The 26,304-nt window shown below is 34.0% G+C and overlaps 3 protein-coding genes across 3 annotated transcripts; 1 reads left to right on the plus strand and 2 right to left on the minus strand.

Moving 5' to 3' along the window:
* Positions 1-2,164: 2,164 nt before the first annotated feature.
* Positions 2,165-4,609, minus strand: LOC139528121 (E3 ubiquitin-protein ligase RNF135-like). Its single transcript, XM_071323953.1, has 3 exons — positions 4,369-4,609; positions 3,964-4,147; positions 2,165-2,790 (listed from the first exon to the last, which is right to left on the minus strand). Exons 1-3 carry the CDS (start codon positions 4,488-4,490, stop codon positions 2,239-2,241), a joined length of 858 nt encoding a protein of 285 aa, XP_071180054.1. The 5' UTR covers positions 4,491-4,609; the 3' UTR covers positions 2,165-2,238.
* A 3,716-nt stretch (positions 4,610-8,325) lies between these two features.
* On the plus strand, positions 8,326-17,576 carry LOC139528128 (coadhesin-like). Its single transcript, XM_071323965.1, has 14 exons — positions 8,326-8,432; positions 9,380-9,472; positions 10,096-10,136; positions 10,884-11,078; positions 11,559-11,750; positions 12,017-12,208; positions 12,643-12,834; positions 14,132-14,323; positions 14,439-14,630; positions 14,826-15,017; positions 15,212-15,403; positions 16,117-16,353; positions 16,701-16,855; positions 17,408-17,576. Exons 1-13 carry the CDS (start codon positions 8,377-8,379, stop codon positions 16,850-16,852), a joined length of 2,118 nt encoding a protein of 705 aa, XP_071180066.1. The 5' UTR covers positions 8,326-8,376; the 3' UTR covers positions 16,853-16,855; positions 17,408-17,576.
* Positions 17,577-21,771: 4,195 nt separating this feature from the next.
* Positions 21,772-25,785, minus strand: LOC139528135 (E3 ubiquitin-protein ligase SH3RF2-like). Its single transcript, XM_071323978.1, has 3 exons — positions 25,551-25,785; positions 23,843-24,041; positions 21,772-22,319 (listed from the first exon to the last, which is right to left on the minus strand). Exons 1-3 carry the CDS (start codon positions 25,685-25,687, stop codon positions 21,882-21,884), a joined length of 774 nt encoding a protein of 257 aa, XP_071180079.1. The 5' UTR covers positions 25,688-25,785; the 3' UTR covers positions 21,772-21,881.
* Between the last annotated feature and the right edge of the window lie 519 nt (positions 25,786-26,304).

The following is a 26,304-nucleotide window of genomic DNA, read 5'->3' on the forward strand; positions in this document are numbered from 1 at the left end:
TGGCGGATGCAGGAATTTTCGAAAGGGGGGGTGCTAGCCCAGGGCAAAGGGGGGTGCAGGGGGGGGGTGCAAAACATATGTCCCGATTCAAATGCATTGATCGGCCAAAATAAAGGGGGGTGCGGACCCCCGGAACCCCCCTCTGGATCCGCCACTGGGCAGGTATTGATGAATAGCTTAACATTAAATTAAAAATTACATTATCAGACAATTGTATGCATCTATTTGCCGTAATATTGAGTTCACAACAGACCCTTAGTGTATTTTTTTAGATGCAAGTCAAATACATAAAGGAAACCTTATATCAGTGGTATCATTTATTTGAAGTACAGTGGGATAGATGAGATAAACAAAGTAAAAATTTCAGCGAAAAAGAAATACTAGTTTCGTTTTATTCTAGTTGAAAATCTCCAAATGGTATATGTTTCATATATATGTTTACGAAATAAAGTTAGTTATCATGGCCGAATGCTGACTATCGAAGCAAAATAAAACCTTGTAGGATTTGGGTTTTCTAATATGTTGGTCCTCTGCTTTTGAAATTTTATAGTTCAATATTTTGGTTTCAGCAAAGTTGTGAGTGTTTCTATAGTAGCCTTTAGGTATTTTACAACGTACTTTGAAATAGATATTTCAGAAAATTCAACTAACGCAATGTTTTCAGGTAATTATCCAGATAACCAGTGCAGGTGTGACAATGCTAGTTTTGACGTCTTTTTTGTGTTGATTGCTCTATATTACAAATAATTAGCTTCGAGCATCTTTGACGACATTTCAGTCTCAAAAAGGCGCATATGTTCAACGGTTGCATCAAATAAGCCATGGGCATGGTATCTTGTAACGTGGTATCATTACGCAGAAGTTGTAAAGCTACATAAGCTATGATTGGAAGCTTTAGCTTGAAAGTAGGTCTAAGGGTTAATGCTGTCAACCACAGGTCTATGGTTACAAAAATAACAACCTGATCAAATTTTTTTTTTTCAAAATGAAACGGATGTGTTGAATTTTTATTTGTACGATTATCATGCGAGATGTTTTCTGCTAAAGAGGGCGTCGTCAGCTTAAAGTTTGAGATAACCTATAATGAGCTTAGTTAGTCATATCAGAATACATTTTTGTAGTTTATAACATGTAATCTAAGAGCACTTAGCCTGCGAAATAAGAAAGCACTTGCAGAACCAATTAACTGGTAACAATCACCTTTGACCTTTGACCTTAAACCATCTGAGCTCATGCGAAAGCATTTGTAAACGATAAGAATAACGAAATTCAGTGTTAAACTGGTAATAAAATTGAGAATGGAAATGGGGAATGTGTCAAAGAGACAACAACCCGACAATAGAGAAGACAACAGCAGAAGGTCACCAACAGGTCTTCAATGCAGCGAGAAATTCCCGCACCCGGAGGCGTCCTTCAGCTGGCCCCTAAACAAATATATATATACTAGTTCAGTGATAATGAACGCCATACTAAACTCCAAATTTTACACAAGAAACTAAAATTAGAAATAAAACAAGACATACAAAGGCCAGAGGTTCCTGACTTGGGACAGGCGCAGAAATGCGGCGGGGTTAATACATATTGTTTGCAAGCCTATCAAGTAAAATATATTGATCATTAATAATATTTCGTGTTTTTTTCTCAAAACGAATTCATAATACCACAATACAGGAAGAACCAAATATATCGGACTGTAAAAAAATCCTTAACCATGCAACTAGAAGCATCCGGCTCCTCCATACAAAAATAGACACATTAAAACGTTTAAACCCGCTGCATTTGTTTGCACCTGTCTTAAGTCGGGAACATGTTGTTCAGTGGTATTCGTTTGTTGATGTGGTTCATAAGTATTTATCGTTTTTCGTATATACTAGACCATTGGCTTTCCTGTTTGAATGGTTTAACACTAGTGATCTTGGGGACCTCTATAGGTGTGAATCAAGGCTCCGCGTTGAAGGCTTGCTTTGACCTGTTATGATTTACTTTCAACAAATTGTGACTTAGATGGAGACTTGTCTCATTGGCACTCATATCATATTTTCTCATTTCTCTGACATAAACAAAAACTAAAAAGCAAATATCACATGACCAAGATAGACTGACTTGGTACAAACACACACTGTGATACACTGGTGACACTGAATGTTACACAAAATAAAGCATCTTTTCTTTTTCTGTGAACATGTTTAATAAATATTGGCCGTAAGTTTTGCTGTTTCATACTCGTTTCAACTACATTTATCTCATCCTGTTTCTTCGCTGTTGTGCGCTTTCTGCATACAGTATAATAAAGAACAGGAAGCTATATAAAACCATATATGGAAAAAATCCGTTCGCTATTATCATTATGGAAAATGTATATCCGCACCAAATTAATGCCATTACAGACCGACTCCGGCATTCAAATATTCCCAACAAAGTTTCTTGGATTTCATAGATCCAATTTCGGAAAATTTCTACAAATCCAACAAACATCGGTCTGCGCTGCTGTCGATTCCAGACAACCAAACGATCCAAGTTGTCCATCAGATCACTGTTTGAAGAAGTGTCCGAAAAAGAGTCTGATTGCTCTGAAAAATCATCACCATTAATTCTTCCATTGAGAGATTCTTCACTTCCATCGAACTTAGGAAATGAAATGGCGTCGATCCGACAAGGCAGCCGACTATCTTCCTCGACAGAAACATCCAGATCTACTTCCGAAACTGACCTATCGCTTACTTGTTCCGACATTGAGTCATCGCTTTGTGTAGCAATAGACCGAATAGCTACGTAAGCTTCATCCTGAAACTAAACAAAATAAAACTTTTAATAATTTTCATTAAAATTCTTTCCTGACTCAATAATTTGGTAAATATTGATTTATCAAGTTGTAGCTATTTCTATAAATTCATATTTGGTCAGAAATTCATACACGATTTCATAAAAAAAACTATTATTATTTTAGGATCAACAAACTTTTCTCAAATCTAATTTACTCTAATCTATGAAAAAAATATTTACCAAGAAGCAGAAGCAGTTGGTTGTAAGTTTTGACGTAAGTTCATTTGTGAAATTGGTTTTTGATTTAAGACTTGACGTAAGTGTGATCTTAGACTTACGATGTTTTGTGAAATTGGCCCCAGGAAGGAAGGAGGTTCCGGGGAGTTAGAACCTCTTTTACAATCAATGCATTTGAATTGGGACACATGGTTAGAACACATTTTTAATTCGTTCATTTTTTTGTCCATAAATTAGGCCGTTAGTCATTTCGTTTGAATTGTTTTACATTTGTCATTTCGGGACGGTCATTTCGGAGCCTTATATAGCTTACTAGCCGGTATGGGCTTTGTCCATTGTTGAAGGCCGTACGGTGATCTATAGTTGTTAAATTATGTGCAATTTGGTCTCTTGTAGTGAGTTGTCCCATTGGCAATCATACCAAATCTTCTTTTTTATATTTATTCTGGGTCGGAATCTCCCTTTTAAAAAGGTGGATCTGCCCCTGAGAAGAGGATTTTTAAAAGTCGGATGGGGAGGGGGGACACGCGCTCTTATGGAGATACATAAATAATTAATGAATATACCTTATTTATGACCCACTCAAAACGTTAAATAGTTCCCCCCTGTAGACATTGCATTTTGACGATATCTTAAAAGTGCATTCTATACATTAAGTGTTTTATATATGCTAGTATATATCTATTTCACAAAGTTATAAGTTATTGTGTCTTCGGGAGTATACATGTTACCTACATCATTCTTTGATATTCAGAGGTAATGTATCGAGATCTAAATGCAGATGACATTTCATAAAAATCTGATAAATGATTTAATAATTTGAATATTAAATTATAGAGAAAAAAAACATTTTTTTTTTTTTTTTAAACATATATATTCATTTATTGCTGACCATTTCTGATTTCCAATAGATTTGTTTTTATATTGACGCCTTTTACTTTATTTGCTGTAAATGTGTCTTACCTTTTTATCTTGTTCACGCCAGTTGTCAACAAAATCTTGAATAGAATAATTGACGTGCAATCGCCTGTTCAAAACTGATGAAACTAGTGTCCTTTTTCGACATGTCGGACAAGAAAACTTCAATCTTGGGAATGGACATTGAGGAAGTTGTTCTGTTGTCAGTCTGGCAAGATTTTTTAGGCAGCTAAAATTGAGAAAGACAATTTGTTTTTGAACATATTGAAGGGAATAAAATATTTCTTTTTTACATATATAGAGACAATCCGAACTTGACAAGCAAGTTTATTGGTGACTGTAAGTGCTTGTGGGATTACAAATCCTATAATTTCGTTTCACATATTTGTTATAATGAGCATTTATCAGTTTGAAAAGTCTTGTAATATATTGTGCTATATTCACGCTTACCTTGTGCAAAAACTGTGTCCACATTGTAGTGTATGGGGTCGTCGATAAACACCAAGACATATACTGCATCGAAGAAGCTTACTCCAAGACGTAAAGGAACTATTTGCTTCTAAGATTTCCATAATGCAAGAGTGCAAATCCAGCTATATATTATGCCTTTACTTGACAAGTTTAGTGAAGTCTTGACCGGCGCCATGGCAAAAGCACAACTATTAGTGACGTCTTTGTGCTTTTTGGAATTGTGACGCTGTATATAGTTGCTGTTTTCTCATTTTCCCGCAACAACAGAACAATTACTAGTTGATGGTGGATGTAGAAAAGAATACAATAAACGATGGGAAGCAGGAGCCCAAGTCCAAAGAAAGTAACATTCGCTGATGAACATCATAGACACAGTCATTCTGCTATTCCTGTAATACGCGACAACATGTCGTTCCTTCATAAGAGATTGGTCGAAATGATGGAGGAAGCTAGACAGCTCCGTGATGAAACATCGTCGTTGGTGGGTGATTATTTAGATTTGGAGAAAAAATTCAGGGATCTTAGAGTTGTGACTAAAGAGACTATGAAAGAGGTAGACCAGCACAATCAGAACCTGGACGAAGTGATTTATCTCAACAAAGTCATACGTCATTTAAAAGATTCTGACAATAACATGCAATATGTGCCTTGTGTAGTGTATAAGAATGATACATCTCGATAGAGCTTAACATAGAGCCATATACTATCAGCAAAGAGTACCTCTATGGGACATTATTCCATGTACAGTTACCATGCGGGTAAAATGTGTTGGCAAAACAATCAGTGCAATTTGTATGAAGAGTTTGCGACTGGTGAGAAATATGAAAGTGTTTTATTGTTATCTAATCACTAACTGTTAATTTTTCTTTTTCTTTTACTTTAAATTATCTTATTTCAAGATCTGTTGTTTATTTTATATTTTGTATTTTCAATGTATGTTCAATGTATTAAATCGATGTAAAGTGTTGAGTTAAAGTCTCTTGCTTTTTTTTTTTTAGATTTATTAATTCCCTAAGTAAGTTTTATCAAGGAGGTTGTATGCGTCGGTTTTATGATGTCGGTCCCTATACAGACACAGGCGATAGACTGTTTTATCAGTAATTAAAATTACTTTAAGGTCCTAACTTATGTAGAACTATACTGAATTAAGCATATAACCGTAACCAATTTATCATCCCTACCCTCTACACCAAAAGAAGCTAAAACAATATGTACATGCGATCAGCACAAGCGGTATATATATATAAAAGAAGATGTGGTATGATTGCCAATGAGACAACTGTCCACAAGAAACCAAAATGACACAGACATTAACAACTATAGGTCACCATACGGCCTTCAACAATGAGCAAAGCTCATACCGCATATAGTCAGTTATAAAAGGCCCGATAAGACAATGTAAAACAATTCAAACGAGAAAACTAACGGCCTTATTTATATTAAAAATGAACGAAAAACAAATATGTAACACATAAGTAGTTCATTTTATAACGATTCATATGAGCATTTGGACTTGGTACAATTTCCAGGATTCAGAAAATATTTTCCTTCCATATTTGAAAACACTTCCATAATTATGACTGATTTCACGCAAAAGAACAATTGCCAATTTTTGCTTTATCAATTCAAAAGCAGGAATCTATACGAATTATCGCCCAATTGCCAAATTTCTAAAATATTGTCTGCGCTTAGTCTTTTTAAAATTTCAATTTAAAAGAGGACATTTTTATCGTCTAGAAGTATCTATCAATTATTAGTTTTTAGAATATATAAAGAAAAAAGACGAGAGGACATTCGTTTTCCAACCTCTATAATTGGATAAGTAAAGTTTACCTCTTCATTGACTTCATTGTCTTTCAGTTTTGGTCAGGGAAAACAAGATTTAATTATTAGTACAAATTTTGCTTTGAAGTAGCATCCATTAGCTGCGGATACTCCTAGATCGATAATCTGCACTTCTTTTTCTTCATTTTTGTAGTGATATTTTTTTAAGGAGGGGGGGTGGGGGGGGGGGGGGTAATATCGATCTAATAAGTCAAACTATCTTGTTTAAGGCAGGTCCTTATGTTGTACTACTACACCCCTGTGCCAAGAAAGGGGACTGGGATTAAGCGCTAATGCACGAATTGTAATAACGTTTATGTCATATTGATCTATGGAATAAAAGTGCTAAATGAATGATTGTTAACAGCGGTATGATTCTAGATTCTAATAGATTTTTTCTGTTTGGAGGGAAAAAAGAACTTCCTGAAGAACAACTGTTTTTGATGGCCTTTTATCTAATAAAGTAATATAAAATTGAGAATGAAAATGGGAAATGTGTCAAGGAGACAATCCGACCAAAGAGCAGAAAACAACCGAAGTCAAGTTTCCTGTGCTGATTTTTCTTTTTTACTAATGTTCCATTATCCACCCTTTGTTTGCTCAATGGAGAAACTTTTGAGACTCAAAAACTAGTCTTGTCCCTCATTGATTTATATGTATATTCCAATTAAGTAAGGATTACATGGTCTTAAGTCACATTAGTATTTCAATGTTTAATTTTTTGGAGAATATAGTGTTAATGGTAATTTCAGTTACGTGTTATTTATTCATCCCTCAAATATAAATTTTAAATATACTTCCATCCTTGACCTAGATCTTGTTAAGGATTTATGTGCTTATATTTGATATAATTTTGCTAATAGGACTAGTAGCACAATGGTTCAGAGAAACACCAATTAGTAAATTTAGTGAAATGTTAAATAGAATTGCACTTGTATGCAAACAAGATGAAATCAGAGGAACGTCACATCATGTACTCGAACGGTCCAACATTTGTTAGTTTAGGATTTTAAATAAATATTTTAAGAAGAGATTTTCTCAGTTTTAATTTCAAAATGATTGAAACACAAACGTTTTGAATAAGGTGTAAAATGTCAATTTATATTTATCTTACTTCTACAGAAGAGATGGCTAATGTCCCATTAGTTTGTTTAACTCGGGATTGAACAAGAAAACTGAAATTTGGATATCATAAAAGTACTCTTACAAGACGGATAACTGTTTTGTTTACATCAGTCATATAAAAATGTTATTCAGCGTAATTGTATATATATAGCTACTAAAGAAAATATGAATACAATATACACACAAAGAGAAAGAAAAAAGACAATATACAGCTTTACTTTCAATTATAGAATGTTTGGTTTTTGTTAAGAATGTCTCCTTCGCATATTGTAAATTTTATTCTTCGTATATTTATAAATCCTCACAACTTGCCAAAATCTATCAAATTTGCTATTAAAGGCTACGTTTTGTATCTGTACACATTTATTAATTAGTCATACTATTGGAAATACAATGGTGTAAGAACCTCATATTGCATATATGTAACTTCAGAAATTGGATGTTTGTCACAGTTGAAAAGGGCAAGGGTTTACTAAAGCGCATCATTGCAGTTATAAAAAAAAATATAGCGGTTCCATCATATTCTGTTGAATTTTGTCATGTTAAGAAAATTTGAACATTTGTAAATGTTATCAATGTAGAAAAACTTTATCCTGACATCTAAAATACATTTCTCAGCACAAGCACATATTTTCCGTTGGTCTGTTGGCATTAAAAAAACTGCTTCGCGCTATTGCACATTTGACCAATGATTTTTAAAGATTGAAATGTGAATATTTTTCAATTATCCCTTTATTTCTTTCCCTCGATTTAACGATTAAAGAATCCACGATCAGATGCTGTCTTTTCCTGTAGTGTTTTCAGTAATCTCTATAAGTAAAAAAATTCTCGAATCAAAAGTCCCCGATTTAAGCAGCACCGTCTTCGGCATAACAGGCCATAGTTACTATACTGTGTATTTAAAACTTGTGACAAGATATGTAAACATTTACTATATGAAAGTTTGTCCAATCAACAGTAGCCCTTAGTTGAAGATTTAGTATAAATAAAGTAATTTAAATATATTCTACAAAGTGTGCGGTCCTACAGAAGACAACTATGAAAGTTTTACTTAGTTTGTGTCTGTTGGTGGTACTTATACAATATGTTCATGGGTAAGTCACAACATATTACTAGTGTATTGGAGGCCATATACTTTAACGGTGTCAGAATCTACAGCAAGTGACATGTGTGTGTACATATGTATTGGTGTTTTATGCTTTTCTGTTTTGAACATACCAATCTTTTTGTCTTGAAAAATTAGTCCGAGAAAGCCCACGGCCCCAGCTTGTCTGGCAAAACAGCCGTTGGACGTCAGAGTAATCTCGGACTAGAAAAATAGGATTGTGCCCAACATTACAACTGTTTCATCTATGACAATATGGAGTAAAGAACCTGGAAATAATATATTCTTGTTTACCGCCAATCTTGGTAGCGAAGTAGTTATTTTTCAAAGAAAGTTCAAGTTCTGGCGATTTTCGTTTACAATGCTTATTGTTATTATAGTCAAATCATATCTAATACAAGTTATAACATTGATGAACGATTCACTATTCCGTATCTATATTGATTGCCACAACGCAATAATTAAGCATAAATAATATTCATTTTGATGGGCAATATATTAAATTTCCGTTGTAGTTTGAATTGTGTCGTTATAAATAAGAGCACTACATTTGACTTTTATTATAACTTCGCAACTTTGTTTTTATCACGAGTAAGGCGTGATAAAAAGTTAGCTATGTCGAAAATAACACTACACTTTGACAATTACCGGCTTTTGTATGATTATCATATGCTAATCATGGGTATCTTTAATTTCTAGCTAATATAACTATGAAAATGTAGTAATACGGTAAAAGAACTATGACAATGTATTAAGTTATATAGAGTTATAAAACTATGACAATGTAGTAATGTATTAATATAACTATGACAAAGTAGTAATGTAATTAAATAACTATTACAATGTAGTAATGCAGTAATATAACTGTAACAATGTAGTAATGCAGAACATTTTGCCTATATGCAATACATAATTGTAATATTGGTGATTTTCCAGAGGATGTCAGACCTGTTACACAACAGAAGAATACTTGTCAAAATATTACTCAAGCTGTGGTATGTTCGGATGGAGTAGATGTACCAAAACAAGGTAGGTTCCTTATTAAGATCAAAACAAAATGTTGACTGCTGTATTTTTTTTTAATATTTTTACCTATTATGTCTGTTTGTTTTGATCACGCATCGTTGTCAATATAATTGAATTTGATGCGACTGTCATACAAGTGAGAGGTTTAGCTAGCTATAAAACCAGGTTCAATCCACCATTTTCTACATAAGAAAATCCCTGCACCAAGTCAGGAATATGACACATACAAGGTAAGGTCCTTGCCTTCTATCATGCAAACTTAACAAATAGAATCATTTTCATGACAGCGTGGGCAACCGCAGTACTTAGGTTGGTAATAATACGGAATCATTTATATTTAACTTGTTTGTAATCGCCTATCGATACCAATGATTTTACGCTCACTCAGTCTGTATGAGGCCTTCCATCGGGTATTTAAATAGAATGAAAGAGTAAGGTACATGCAGGTGCCCGAGAAGAAATAACACGTACGATATGACAACTGGGCAAACGTTCACCTAATCTGACCCAGTCAATTGATAATCTGATCGCGCCAAAAAAATGGTCATGTCCACGCTATTATGAAAATGATTCTATTAATTAGGCAAATAGGAATCAATAAAAAAACTTCTTTTTTTTCCCTTCAGAACTTCAACCAGACAAAAATCGTATTCATGCAAGTGTTCAGGTAAGTACTATGTAGTATGGAAAATCTTTCCTTATTGAAGTTCAAGCCATATACATAACATACTAGTATTATCACCATATACATATATAGAAAAAAATAAAAACAACAGATAAAGTAATTGAAAATGAACGATTGAAACCAATCCAGAAAACACATTCGAAGCTGTTATTGTTGGCATTTGTATTTGCATAGACCAATGAAAAAAGGTTCTTTATATTGAAAACTTGATCACTTTTATAGGCTTCTAGTCTAAATGTCGAACTCTCACCTCATATGTTCTTTACTGACCCCATATATATCGTAATAGGTGACAAGCACACTGTGTAAATAATATTATTTTTGCAAATTTATGCAAATACCATTATTGAGTAGTGCATTCCATTATTAAGTAGTGCATGTAAACCATTATTAAGTAATGTTTAACAATTATTGAGAAGTGTACGGCATACCATTATTGAGTAGCACATATACCATGTAGTTTTTTTAAAATTTATTATGTGATTACTTGGTCGTTTTTTTTTTAATGATTATTTGATTACCAGACCAAATATTTCATGACTATTTGATTATTTGATAATCTAGGACGTTTTTTTTTTATTATTTGATACTTTTGTTTAAAATATGTTTTATATTGATTATGTGATTATATTGGAAAAACATTTGTGATTATGTGATTACTTGGACCCCCCCCCCCCCCCCCCCGTGAGGGGCCACAGAAGTGTATTTAAATTACCAATTCAATTGCAGTAAATGGAGGATGGAGTGGCTGGTCAACGAAAATCACATGGCGTAATGATTGTTCAACAACATGTGGACAAGGAATAGAAACAGGATACAAAACCAGAACTTGTACAAATCCAGCTCCGCAATACGGCGGCAGTAGTTGCTCTGGTTCTAGTACACAAACACAGCATCGATCATGTAAAGTCAAAGAATGCCCAAGTAAGCTATAACGTTTACATTTAAACAAATTCTGGAGGGAATAAAGTCCCTTTTATTTTTGTGTAAGTATTGGATCTATTTATGAATCTTTTTTAAACCTAGCTTACGAAGCTCATAGTGTACTTTTAATCATGTGTACTAGTTGTAGAAGCTTATCATAAAACTGGGATCATAAAATTACTAAAATCTAGTTGGTAAAGCATACAGTCTGTTTTTTTATAATTAAACCTTGTTTATGAAGTAAATATTTCTAGACAAGAAATAAAATGTCTGTAGCCGCAATGGAGTTTATTTACCAAACATTTGTTTTAAGCCTTAGACTGAAAAAAGCAAAACATACAAAACTTGAAGATTAGTATTTTTTAACATCAAATAAAATTCGTTTGGTCTTTTGTGGAGAGTTATCGCATTTGCCATAATACCACATCTTATTTTTTATAATAAGTAACTTATTTGAAAAAAGAAAAATGTCTATTTTAGTTGATGGTGGATGGACATCATTCTCTAAATACACATGGAACAACGATTGTTCAGCAGCATGTGGTGTAGGTGTTGAAACAGGATATAGAACGAGATCCTGTTCTAATCCTACCCCAGCATATGGAGGAAAAACATGTTCTGGTGCAGCAACTGAAAAAGCATCACGTAGTTGTAAGATAAAGGAATGTCCTAGTAAGTCTTCCTTCGTTTTGGTTGCCATTAATTTTTTTTTCTCTGTTAACTTAATTTCCTCCTAACAAAATATAATGAATGTTTTCTGTTCTAATGCAACTAAACTTCGTTGAAAAAACTTAAGAATTCACAATTATTCATGGAAGAGTTTTTCTTAAATCGAACTAGCTTAAAATCTTTGTTCTTAAAAAGTGAAGATAGCTTCCTTGGGTTTGTTTTCTGTCTACTTTCGTGTTTATTTATAATCCACACACTATTTATAACAGTTGATGGACAATGGAGCGGTTATTCTACAGTGTCTTGGAACAATGATTGTTCAACAACTTGTGGCGTTGGAGTAGAAACAGGAATTAAAACAAGAACCTGTACTAATCCAACACCAGCTTATGGTGGCAACCCATGTTATGGAGTTTCCTCGTCTACGCAGAAACGGCAGTGTCAACTTAAAGAATGTCCAAGTAAGAATTCAAGATGAGTCTTTTATCTAAATTCGCTAAGCAACACTTAAATTAACAAGAAATTATTTATTTCAATTTTTACCAGTAAAAGCATGACAGGATTATTCCTTTTCCTTTCATTTAGAAAATTACGGTATTTTTCACGTTTTAGAATTATCCGGTATTATTTATAATTTTCGTAGTAATGTTTTCAACCTCTTTTCCTGAAATCTAAAAATCTTCGATTTCACCCATGAAGCAAACTTATCAAAATCTATATATACTTTCTTTAATGAAAATAATATAAAAAAATAGAATTGAGAATGGAATAACATTGTAAATCCAAACCAATATTGTCTTCCTTGAGAATTGTCTAAGCTATTACAGAGAACACTACACACATTTTTGCAAAACCCCTTGAGAATATTCTGTATGACAAGGTATCTTACTTTTAGTTGACGGAGGTTGGACTGATTACACAGTAGTCACATGGAGTGGTAAATGTTCTACGACTTGTGACTTTGGAATAGAATCAGGAGTAAAAACCAGAACATGCACCAACCCGGAGCCATCTTTTGGTGGTAAACCATGTGTGGGAGAATCTTCGGCTACAGAGAATCGACAGTGCAAAACTAAAGAATGTCCAAGTGAGATTTTCTTTCGACACTTACAATTAAAACGGAAACTTCGGAAAAATTGAACGAGATCGACAATAATACAATTTGTACTGCAGCTACAATACTTCTTGTTATATAATTTACAAAATATATAGAAACAAAGTGATGTGTCAAGCAATGTTGATTTCAGGTCATGTCACTTTTCTTCATAATTCGGGGTTACATTAGAAATGGGGAATACAATTTTTAAAGGAACATCCAAATTATCATAAAGTTTAAAATACACAATTTTTTAAGGTATTGGCTCGATTCTATGTATCATCGCTTCGTGTGGATTTTCGTTTAGGTGCCATCTAATTAACTACTAAGTTGACCTCCGAAGACTGTCGATGGGCGATATAAGCATAGACTATGATATATATATATAAATAGATAGCAAACTCATCGAATTTCTCTAGGTCAGCTTAATCTGATAGTTTAGGTTTAAGATATATGTTAATCATAGTTTTTACCTGTATAAGAATGAGTGTGTGTGTGTGTGGATCGAATCAGTCAACCAAATGATTTACCGTGGTTTCACTTTCAATGTTGACATTCCTTTCCTTTTACAGCGGATTCCATTGAATATGTAGTCAAAGGTAATATCTTTGGTTAGCTTGCTTGTTAGCTGAACCGTGAAGTCATTGGTTTTTTTTTATAGAAGTCATTGTTAGGTTAGGTAAACTACCCTACTTTAAGAATAGACTAGTCCGACAGAAAACCAACCTATCTGTCTTTTGGACTATGCTACTTCGAGAAGGGTAGTATACCTGACCTAATAATGACTTACGGTTCAGCTAACAAGCAAGCTAACCAAAGATATTACCCATGGCTACACACTCAATGGAATCCGCTGTAATTACCAAACACACATAGTTCATGCGTAATTCATCTCTAGCTAAAGGATTAAATTGAAAGTCACATGGATGCGGATTCAATGAGGTAGAATTATTCACTTGCAAGTAATAATTCATCATCGATGTTTCTTAGCTTATTTTGACAAAATTGAACCAGACTGGCTTCTTAAAGCGAACTATTATTACACTTTTCACTTTCCTCAATGACTAAACAAAAAATATATATATATATACTAGTTTATATATCGTAGCTAGTGCCCCTTTAAAAATAAACACATTATAGTAAATCTCAAACATTTTAACATGTATCATTATATGTGATATTTTATTCAGAAGCTGTTCATTGTTTGATGAAAGTACATACTCAATTAAGCAGCATAAAATCTGCTGCTTTAGAATATTTAATTATTTGGTTTTTTTTTATGTTGAAGTTGATGGCGGCTTGAGCGAATACTCTCCTGTCGTATGGAACGGTGAATGTTCAACTACTTGCGACTTTGGAACAGAATCAGGAGTAAAAACAAGAACATGCACCAACCCATCACCAGCATATGGTGGTAAAGGTTGTGTCGGAGAGTTATCTGCTACAGAAAGTCGACAGTGTAAACTGAGAGAATGTCCAGGTAAGCTAGTTTTTTTTTTAGAGTTAACCAAAAATATGAATTTTAAAATATATATACACTACCTTAAACTTTGCTACTAGTGGAGTATTTTTGCATTTTTATTTTCTATTTTAAGTTGATGGCGGCTGGAGTGAATACTCTCCTATCACATGGAGCGGTGAATGTTCTACTACTTGCGACTTTGGAACAGAATCAGGAGTAAAAACAAGAACATGCACCAACCCATCACCAGTATATGGCGGTGAAGATTGTGATGGAGAGGTATCTGCTACAGAAACCCGACAGTGTAAACTGAGAGAATGCCCAAGTTAGTTTATATCTAAATAATTTTCAAAATTCGTTTTAGCAAAACAGCACCACACCCTCCCTTCAAAAATGTTTTAAATAAGATGAACAGCAACTCTGTGAACGAAACTCTGTCAATTAAAAACAATATAATGATTATGTGAAATGTCAATCATATATTACAATTGCACATTCCAACTCTTTTGTTTTTCTTTAGTTGACGGTGGATGGTCCGACTATGGAACTTTCACAGAATGGAGTTCGTGTTCTGTAACATGTGGCCTGGGAATACAGACAAAGTCACATGATCGAACATGTACCAATCCAGAACCTCAGTATGGCGGGAAAGTGTGTGAAGGAGGAAAAACTGAGACTGTTAGCAAAGACTGTGACATGGAAAAATGTCCAGGTAAAAACTACATGGAATTAATAATATTTTGTTTTTATGAGATTTGTAAAATCACTGTTAACATACATTTTTCAAGGCATGATCTGAAACATTATATCGAAAGAGATTGATAGCATTTGATTAAAAAAAAATATTGTGACTAATGTTTCATTGATTACGTTCACACTAATTTCAATCGTTTGTCTATTTTTCAGAAACTATTTGTTCTGAACTTGGACAAGGACACACTTTCACTGCTCATTTACAGCAGTGCACTAAATATTTGAACTGCTTAAATGGGGAAGTAACTGTGACGAGTTGTAGCGATGGTACAGAATGGAACAATGACATGAAGACATGCGCATTTCCTACAGCAGGTAGCACATGTCTGACAACAGAACCAAATGGTACTATATTTAAATTGTATTAAACATTAGTTGATTATATATCAATGAAGAATCCAATCCACACTTAACACGAAATACGTACCTCTGTATAAAAACTTGGTGTACAGTACCGAAATGTTGATTCACTACATTTAAAGCTGAAGGAAGAATGTTTAACCAAGAGTTCAAAGTTGTGAAGCAGAAGTCACCCCTTCGATTTGTTGACCATTGTGGAAATCATTTGACTCAGATATGTTCAAATAACATAAGTTAACTACGCCAGATGCACATTTTGATAATTAATGTGTGCAGTGATGCTCGAGGCCAAAACATTTGAAAAATCTAAAACATAAAAACAATGCAACAAAATCTCGAATATCCTGGACACAACGATGTCGGGAACATACATTCCTTATTTTGATCGAAAAAAACCAATTAAAAATACCAATAGAAAACTACCATGAAGTTTGATGAGACATCATTATTCACGGGTAAGTAATGAACTTGTGTTGCTTACAGGATCTGCTTACCACTCCGGTGCACCTGACATCACCCCTCGTTTTTGGTGGGGTTTGTGTTGCGTACAGTCTTTTGTTTTCTATATTGTGTTTAGTGTACTATTGTTTGTCTGTCTTTTCTATTCTAGCCACGGCGTTGTCAGTTTATTTTCGATTTATGAGTATGTCCCTTTGGTATCTTTCGCCCCTCTTTTAAATAATTATGTTTCATTTAAGATGAAGGAGTATCCTGTCAATTTCACGGACAACATCTTTCACATCCAACTGATTGTCACAAATTTTATCAGTGTGTTGGAACAACACCAAACGAGATGTCCTGCAGTAATGGTTTAGCTTGGAATGAAGCCATTGGAAACTGTGACCATGCTGTAAATGTGGAACTCTGTAATGTAAATAATCCCGATGATGGCGCTGCTGATGCTGAAGAAAGTACAAATGAGTCAGCTGTGATAGGTAATACATATTTATAGATATGTTTTCTACATGCTTTAGACTTTTATTGATTTTCGAACATTCAAATTTGAAATAGAAAATGATTTTTTTGTCACTTTTGTAGGGTTAAATAACAACTCATTTGTTTTTAACAGTTACAGATGTTTAATACCCGAAATTCTAGAACGGATGTATTGATGTGATTATATGACAAATAACATGACAAATATCATATATGGGAGGACCAAACAACTATAGTATGTTCAAAGTAAAAGAAAGAATTTATATAAAAAAAAGGTTTAAATCAGGAAAGCATCAGCAACCAGTATAATACAACTGTAATTTGATATATATTTTCCAATTCACAGAGGAGTTTGTCTGTGGAGGAAATACCGGTTACTTTGCTGATCCTAAAGAGTGCACCAAATACTACTGGTGTATTGCTGGACAGAAATATCACATGCCGTGTGCTGCAGGAACTCATTTCGAAAATGGAGGGTGTGTCGCAGGAACATGTTAAAGAGTTTAGTATAGTTATATATATTTATGTGTATTGATGTGAAGCCAAATCCATATTTTAAAATCTTATGATTTTTTTGATTTTTTTTTCAAGAAATCTTTTAAACACGTGTTTAAAATCTACACAATAAAAAATATAGCATATGAAAATAAATGAATTAAGTAAAAAAAAAAGATACAAGTATAAGTCAAATATAGGAGAATTTCAATGAAAAAAGTATAAACAAAAATACCGATCTCAAAACGGAAATTACAAACTGGGAATCCATAGAACCTGACAAAGAGAAGCGGTCGTCTCTATCAGCCGGAATCCATAGAACCTGACAAAGAGAAACGGTCGTCTCTATCAGCCAACAGTATTCCTAACCGCACAAGCATTTTCCGAAGAAAACGGTTTTTATAGCTATCTAGTATATATTGACGGCACAAATTAACAAACAACATAAACGATGCTTTTTGTAGACTAAAAATAGGCATGAGTTAGATTCGGTGCATAATATAGAATCTAATAGTAACAGTTGGGGAACATTAAAATATGATGATTTTTACTTTTCAGGTCAGTGAAAACAACGACAAGAAATTGTGTAGGAGGATACGAACAGGGCGATGCATTCATTCTAATGACTATTGTTAATTATTTCTTATTTTATATTTTTATATTATACATTGTAATTATCTATTTCAAAATTATAATCATTAAATAAGTATTTGCAATTTGTTGATCACATGGTCTTGTTGTTTAGAACCTAGTTTCGATCCACTTGCATAGTGAGTTCATGCGAGGTGAATCTTAGAAGGCTAATGTCGCCTCTGAGTTGCATGAAACTGCAGTAGCTTAATTTATCAAGGGAATAATGAGTCGATTTTAATGTTGGTTATGTATAATTTAAAAACATAAAAAAAAACATGGAAATAACTATAGTTCAAGGGTAAACAATTGTGTTCTACCTGATCTGCAATAAGAGGTGACGTCATGCACTGTGCCACATACGGTTTTCGTCATGAATTTGTTAGTCTAAACTCTAAACTACCAGAGCTCCTCATGTGTTTTGGTAGGAGTTGTGTTGATCAGTAAATAAATAGGCACTGGCTACGGTTACATGGAAATGTAACAATAATAAAAATATTATTGTTACATCGGAGACTAATTGCCGGAATGCAAAGTTGGGCAAGGAACCGATTAATTACGAATGTAACAATAATTATTGAGGCTACGGTTACATTGTGTTATTGTTACATGAAAAACAGCAATGTACGCTAAATTTATTAAATTTAAATCTTCTTTAGCTGTGTTGCTTAATTCTTTCATATGTACTAATTAATACTTGTAATAATGATAATTAATAAGTATTATTATTATACAAATGATGTTTAAGTAGTTTTACATATTAATCTTAAAGGTAATAAAAATACCTCAGATTAGCAGTGTCAAAATGAATGCGAAAAATATAGTTTGTTGTTGAGAACTGGGGCTGATAAAGTGTTCACTTTTTGAAGTATTTAACTGCACACCTTCTCTTATTACTGTCATTATATACTTTGAACAATGGATGCAGAGATTTATTTTACCAATTTAGTTTTGGATGAAAAACTTGGGATGCGTTTGAAACGAAAATGAAACAATATCAAGACACAAATTTCATACAGCTCTATAGCTATAGCTCTATACAAAAGCAACTCTAAAAAATTGATACATCAACTGAAGCAAAGTTTGTTAATTGCTAAGTTGGATACTGAAATCTGAGGTAAACCTAACATCCGTAATAGACGGCAATGCAATCATATTGAAAGACAACATGAAACTACACCACATGCTTTCAACCAAAAGATCGGATGAGAATATCAACATTGCGAGAGTAAAATAGTATTTCTCACCGAAAGCATGGCAAACATTAAAGACCGACCGTGCAAGGGCTGTATAGCCAGTCAAGGTCGTTAAAAACTTCCATTTGTAACATTAAAGATTTCCTGATCTTCTAAAAGGAATATCGCAGAATTGAATTGCACGGTATGCGATACAGACGTTCACTGCGGAGGGTAGGAGGGGTCCTGATCCCGAAATCCCGGGCTTAAAAACATGAAGTCCCGAGGTCCCGAATTAAAAAAAAAAAAAAATCCCGACATCCCGAAAGATCAATCTCGATATCCCGAGCTTAAAAAAACACCCGATCCCGCATCCCGAAAAAGGTCCTGCCCCCTTATTACTGGTGTGTGATGGCTGCTTGGAGTGGATTCGTCAAAATGATGTGTCGGACTTAAACATGCTCCAAAAACCACTTACTGGATATTTATAAACTGTCATTGTAAATAAAAAAAAAATAAAGACATTGTATGTATTGTAAATATAAAATAAATGTCTTAAACTTTTATTATTTAGTACTTATTACAAGTCCCCATCGTACATTGCTGTTTTTCATGTAACAATAACGCTATGTAACCGTAGCCTCAATAGTTATTGTTACATTCGTAATTAATCAGGTCCTCATCCAACCATGCATTCCGGCATTTAGTCTCCAATGTAACAATAATATTTTTATTATTGTTACATTTCCATGTAACCGTAGCCAGTGCCAAATAAATACAGTCTAGTTTTATGTGGTGATTTCTATAGGCTGTTGTTTGTCTTTTCATTGTTTTACATAGTTTGACATGAATTTATCGGTCTCAAATCATGAGATTTGATTCTCCATTCAGTGTCATCTGCTTTTTTTACTTTAAAAGGAAAATATAAGTAATTCAAGTATTTTGTTAGGTTTCTGCCATTGAAATATCTTTAGGACCAAAAGACACGGAAATTAACAACCTTAGGTTACTGTACGACCTTCAACAATGAGCAAAGCCCATACCGCATAGTCTGCTATAAAAGTTCCCAATATGACAGTGTAAAACAATTTAAACGAAAAAAATTAACGGCCTAATTTATGTACAAACAAGAATGTGTCCCAAAGTACACGGATGTTCCATCCGCACTTTCATTTTCTATATTCAGTGGACCGTGAAAATGGGATAAAATCTCTAATATTGCATTAAAATTAGAAAGATCATATCATGGGTAACATGTTTACTAGGTTTCCAAGTTGATTGGACTTCAACTGCATAAAAAAATACCTCGACCAAAAACTTTAACCTGGACAATACACTTTAACTTGAAGCGGAACGAACGAACGGACGGACGGACTAACGTACGGTACAACGAACGGACGGACGCAAAGACCAGAAAACATAATGGGTATAAACACATAAACAAACGACAACCACTGAATTACCACAGGTACTTGTGGACAGGCTACCCTGTGGGTGCCCCTGAATGGGAGTATCCCAAATGACCCCCCATGCAGTTTAATTTTTATTTATATTTTTCATTAAATGTTTATTTTAATTGTTTTTACTTGTAATATATGTATATAATTACAGGCTCCTGACTTGGGACAGGCACATACATACAAAATGTGACGGAGTGAAACATGTTAGCGGGGTCCCAATCCTCCCCTAACCTGGGACAGTGGTGTAACAGTACAATATAAGAACGAACTATAACTAGAGGCTCTAAAGAGCCTGTGTCGCTCACCTTGGTCTATGTGAATATTAAACAAAGGACACATGACAAAATTGTGTTTTGGTGATGGTGATATGTTTGTAGATCTTACTGTTATACTAAACATTCTTGCTGCTTACAATTATCTCTATCTATAATGAACTTGGCCCAGTAGTTTCAGTGGAAAGTAAAAATTTTGCACGGTTGACTTATTTTTAGGTCTTACTTTGCTGTACATTATTGCTGTTTATAGTTTTGCTCTAACTATAATAATATTCAAAATAATAACAAAAAAACGGCAAAATTCCTTAAAATTACCAATTCAGGGGCAGCAACCTAACAACCAGTTATCCGATTCATCTGAAAATTCTAGGGCAGACAGATCTTCACCTGATAAACAACTTCACCTCCAGTCAAATTTGCTCTAAATGCTTTGGTTTTTGAGTTATAAAACCCCTATGTTCTATTTTTAGCCATGGTGGCCATCTTGGTTGGTTGGCCGAGTCACTGGACACATTTTTTAAACTAGATATCCCAATGATGGTTGTGGACAAGTTTGGTTTAATTTGGCCCAGTAGTTTCAGAGGAAAGATTTTTCTAAAAGATTACTAAGATTTACGAAAAATGGTTAAAAATTGACTATAAAGGGCAATTACTCCTAAAGGGGTCAACTGCCCATTTTGGTCATGTTGATTTATTTGTAAATCTTACTTTGCTGAACATTATTGCTGTTTACAGTTTATCTCTATCTGTAATAATATTCAAGATAATAACCAAAAACAGCAAAATTTCCTTAAAATTACCAATTCAGGGGCAGCAACCTTACAACGGGTTGTCCGATTCATCTGAAAAACCTGATAAACAATTTTACCCCATGTCAAATGTCACCGGACACATTTTTTTTAACTAGATACCCCAATGATGATTGTGGCCAAGTTTGGTTAAATTTGGCCTTGTAGTTTCAGAGGAGAAGATTTTTGTAAAAGTTAACGACGACGGATGACGGACGCCAAGTGATGAGAAAAGCTCACTTGGACCAGGTGAGCTAAAAATCAGTTGAAAAAGGAATAACCATCAGATGGATAAAAATACAAATAACCTTTGGTGAAAGTTGTTTCATTGGCAATCATACCATAAATACAGACATTGGGCCATTCCAGTTAATTTCTGACAGGTGGGGATGGATGGGGAGAATTTTGTTTATACGTATCAGAAAAAAAAACATCATGAAAAACTACCTATCAGATCTTTCGATCTCAACACGGTTGATTTTTTTTATGTATTATGTGTCATATTAGTAAAATTAAAGTTAAACTGAACCATTCTTTCGATGATCTTCGATCAAATTATGTCGCAAAACTTTGAGACTTCAAAAAAAGGTCAACTTTATAGCAATAAAATATTTAATAAAACTTCGTCGGTATAATAAATGTAGATAAACAAAAAAGTCTTTTCTAAATATCGTCGGTAAATCTTTATAAAATCGTAAATCTCTCTACAGCATCGATAATTGGTAAAAATGGCCATTCATCGAATGATCGGTCCTTGTCGTTCTCACTGATAAAATCGCTGGGTCTATATCGGTTAAATCGCTCGCGTAATTTGGTGGGTAATTGTTCACTTTGTCTTGCGTCGGATACCCCACTGGAAGGAAAAGACGCGAAGCCCACGTTGTCTGCATACTATTATCGGAAACTGTATTCCTGTTCAGATCTACATTATTCTGGTTACCAGCATTTTGTCTCCTTGTTGCTGCTGCCGTTGCTGCTCTGCTTATCGCTTTACATCGTAGTTCATCGATTTGTGTTCGTGCATCATTCACGACCGACTTCCGTTTGTCTACTGCTGTGAAAATTCCATCCAAATTTTTCTGTATTTCGTTTATTCTGTTTTCAAAACATGCTTCGGAATCTGTATTAGTTGCTGCATCAACCTGGTATGATAATGATTAAAAAATAATTTACAGTTTAATCCGTGTTAAAAGCGTCGCATCATCACGAAAGCACAAAAGGCAATATCGAGACAATCATAATAGTTGCGGAATTTTGTGTATTTTTGTGTGCGTTTTTATGAAATAAGTTATATTGAATCTCGTCAATTTGCTTCATTTCAACGTGTGTGTAGGCCATTTTAACACTGTAGTGAGATCTTTGAATATGATTTTATCGGTATCAACATTGATATTGTTTTGATAAATTAAAACATAAATAAAAAGTTATGGTCCTACATTCCTCTGGATATGATGTACTTATAGTTTTGCATAACCAGAATGTTTATGACGTCCTAGCATTAAATCCGTTGGATGTGTGCCAATTGATGCTTTAGTCTAGGAGAATAGGATTTGTGTGTTTATTGGGATTTGTTTTATTTTACTTGTTTTCAGTAACTGCGCGTACTCTTATGTCGGTACTTTGTGTGTTTTGCATGATATTAGTTGTTTCTTTATCTTGTTTTGTTTTGGTGTTTCATGCCAATCTGATGGTTTAAGCAATTTTAAACTGAATTTTACAGTATGTTCTTACGTTGTGCTGTTACACAAATGTCTAAGGGTTTTTTTTTTGGAAGGATAAAGTGCTCACAACCATCTTTAACCCCACCACATCTTTATGTGCCTGACCCCAGTTAGGAGCCTGCAATGCAATAGTTGCCGTTGTTTGTGGTTTGTTGTATGTTTTTCGTTTATTTTTTTGTTTTTAATCAGGCCGTTATTTTGCATTTCAAAATATCCCTATCGTAATTCGTCTCAAATAGAATGAAATTCAAAACAGTGTAGCTGTGGCCATTGATTGACACATTAAAATCATCCATTGACTGGGACAATTTACGTGAACGTTTGTCTGTAACGACCACTGTTCACGACGTACCTACGATAGACATTTAAACTGTGGGGTCACCAAAGGTTTCGTAACGCCTTTAATTATAAAATAATTCGAAAAATTAATCAGGAATAACCTTTGTGTTTTGATTTATATAATTGATATAAATCAAAATATCGTGTTATTTCTGATTAATTTTTCGAATTACTTTATTTAGGTGTTGAGAACCTTTGGTGACCCCATAGTTTAAGTGTCTTTAAAAAGTACATACAAACGTTCACTTAAATTGTCCCAGTCAATGGATGATTTTAATGTGTCATTCAATGGCCACAGCTACACTGTTTTGAATTTCTTTCTAATTATCGTAAGCGATTTTTTTATCGCCCAAAAAAAGGATAGATTTTATCGTCATGCACCAAAATTTAACATTAACGTCATTTGGCAATTTTTGTACTGTTATTTGTAATTAAGGTACCCCCATTGCGACCCTCATTCGTGGAGTACTGCGTGTTATTTCTTGTGTTTAATGGGTAAAGGTGAACAACGAAATAAACGAGTGATTTCATGTATCGATCCCAAAGCCGGATTAATGGTATTCGATTGTTTTATGTAATAGCGAAAAGGACTGATGATCACTTACCTTGAACGATGTCTTTAACTGCAATATGGTCTCAACAATGGACGACAAGACATAATTCACGTGTACTCCATTCTTCATACGCTGGATGTCTGAAATCGGCACTTTCAGACGACAATTCGGACAATCTATAGATAGGTCTACTCCACCTTTTGTTGTGTTTACATTGTTCACTTTGTGTTTTCCTATTTCCTGGATGCATCTGTCAAATTAAGAGAGATAAGTTAGACATGCAATCATCTAGTTCCGTACATGTAAAAAAACGTTGGCATTGTAGATGACCGTTATCAAGTGAACTTCCGAAAGTGAAAATGATAATAATACGGAGCGTTTTTATTCATTTTAATTTATTTTTTTTTAATTTGGGGAAGGGGGTTTGGGGTTTGGGGTTGGGGTACCCACCTGGCCTAAAAGAGCTTTTCTCATCACTTGGCGTCCTTCGTCCGTCGTCGTTAACTTTTATAAAAATCTTCTCTGAAATTACTGGGCCAAATTAAAAATTTTGGCTTATAACTCTGAAACCAAAGCATTTTGAGCAAATCAGACTGACATGGGGTTAAATTGTTTATCTAGTCAAGATCTATCTGCCTGAAATTTTCAGATGAATCGGACAACCAGTTGATGGGTTGCTGCACCCGAATTGGTAATTTTTAAGGAAATTTTGCCGTTTTTGGTTATTATCTTGAATGTTATTATAGATAGAGATAAACTATAAACAGAGAGTAAAACAAATACATGTTTGGCAAATGATGTTTGAGAGGGACAATTGGATTCCGATTTAAACTTTTTATCTTCATAATTGAAATAGTGATATGCAGATATTTTTTTTATTGTACATACGATTCTTTCAACCAAATGTTGTTTTGTCACGGATAATTCAAGTGTTATCCTTGTTTCATCACGTTGACACAAGTGTTGTTTGGCATGCATACGGTAGATGTTTAGTTGATATCTCGTATGTAAGAATGTGAAGAATTAGAATAGCTTAGTTTGTCAATTCATGAATAAGCGTTTCTAGTTTCTTGTTTTATATATATATAGACCGTTGATTTTCCCGTTTAAACGGGTTTACACTAGTCATTTTGATGGCCCTTTCAAGATAACTGTTCGGTGTGAGCAAAGGCTCTGTTGTAAAGGACCGTACTTTGACCTATTATGGTTTACTTTTACAAACTGTGACTTGGATGGAGAGGTGTCTGATTGGCACTCATACCACATCTTCTTATATCTGTTCTTATGATTTTGAGGTATTTGACATTTAACTACAATCAGAGAGAGTTGGAGTGATTATAGTTTTCTGATCACATTCTAAATCAAAAATGTTCCTGTACATATGTACTTTTGAATAACCTATATGTTCTCAATGTGTTTGCTTGCTATGATTTACGAGATCATCAAGCATATTGGTTTTGCATATTTTATTGTACTTCAACTTAAGGTTATTTAAAAGAAAAGGTTTAGATTATGGTTAAAATGTGATGTTAAAATCTAAATATTTTGACACACTATCAATACATCCAAACCAACACTTTTTATTCTAAAGTAAAAGGGGAATAATATGCAGTTTTGTAATAGTACGGAAATGACAGAAAGAGGTACTTTTTTTGTCAAACGTTTAAAGAATGAAAATAAAGATTGAATTAGGTATTTACAAATATTACACTTTTTGAAAAACACTTATTCAAAGTAATTTTCGAGTATTGTAACTTACTTGAGACAGAATGTATGACCGCAAGGCAAAACTGTCGGTAGGTTGTAATATTCCCAACATATTCCACATTTCAGCAAATTTACTATATCTTGATTCAGAGTAACCGGGGCTACGTTCGGACGGAGTGAGGGATCCATTTCCGCAATCGAAACAACGCGACTGAAAAAAAAAATGCCGTCCGAACAAAACGTCCTTTGTTATGAGTTGGCAACTATCAGCGTCATAGGAGCTCTAAGCGACGCAACAAACCCGGATGTTAGGCAAGATACACGAGCAAGCTTACGTTTCTAAAAACAATGATGGTGAAAACCATTCAAATACTTTAACTATATATAAAATCAAAATTGAGAATGGAGATGGGGAATGTGTCAAAGAGACAAAAACCAGACAAAACCCCATGTAACTGTTATATGTGCCACATGTGGAACAGGATCTGCTTTCCCTTTCGGTCAAGTTTTTTTGTAGGATTCTTGTATCTAAGTCTTTGGTTTTTCTATGTTGTGTCTTGTGTACTGATATTTGTCTATTCATCTTTTTTCCCTTTTTTCCCTTTTTTGCCATTTTCGTTGTCAGTTATTTTCGATCTACGAGTTTGATTGTCCCTCTGCTATATTTCACCCATCTTTTATAACTATACTAGTCAACAAAAGAAACGATACACGACTTTTTTCAAATTAAAGATGAAGTTTTCCGTTTATAGGACCAATATTGAAGGTAGTAATACTTAATGACCATAGAAATATAAATCCGTTTA

The sequence above is a fragment of the Mytilus edulis genome, chromosome 1 (assembly GCF_963676685.1).
Source record: "Mytilus edulis chromosome 1, xbMytEdul2.2, whole genome shotgun sequence".
NCBI classification, from domain to species: Eukaryota; Metazoa; Mollusca; class Bivalvia; order Mytilida; family Mytilidae; genus Mytilus; species Mytilus edulis.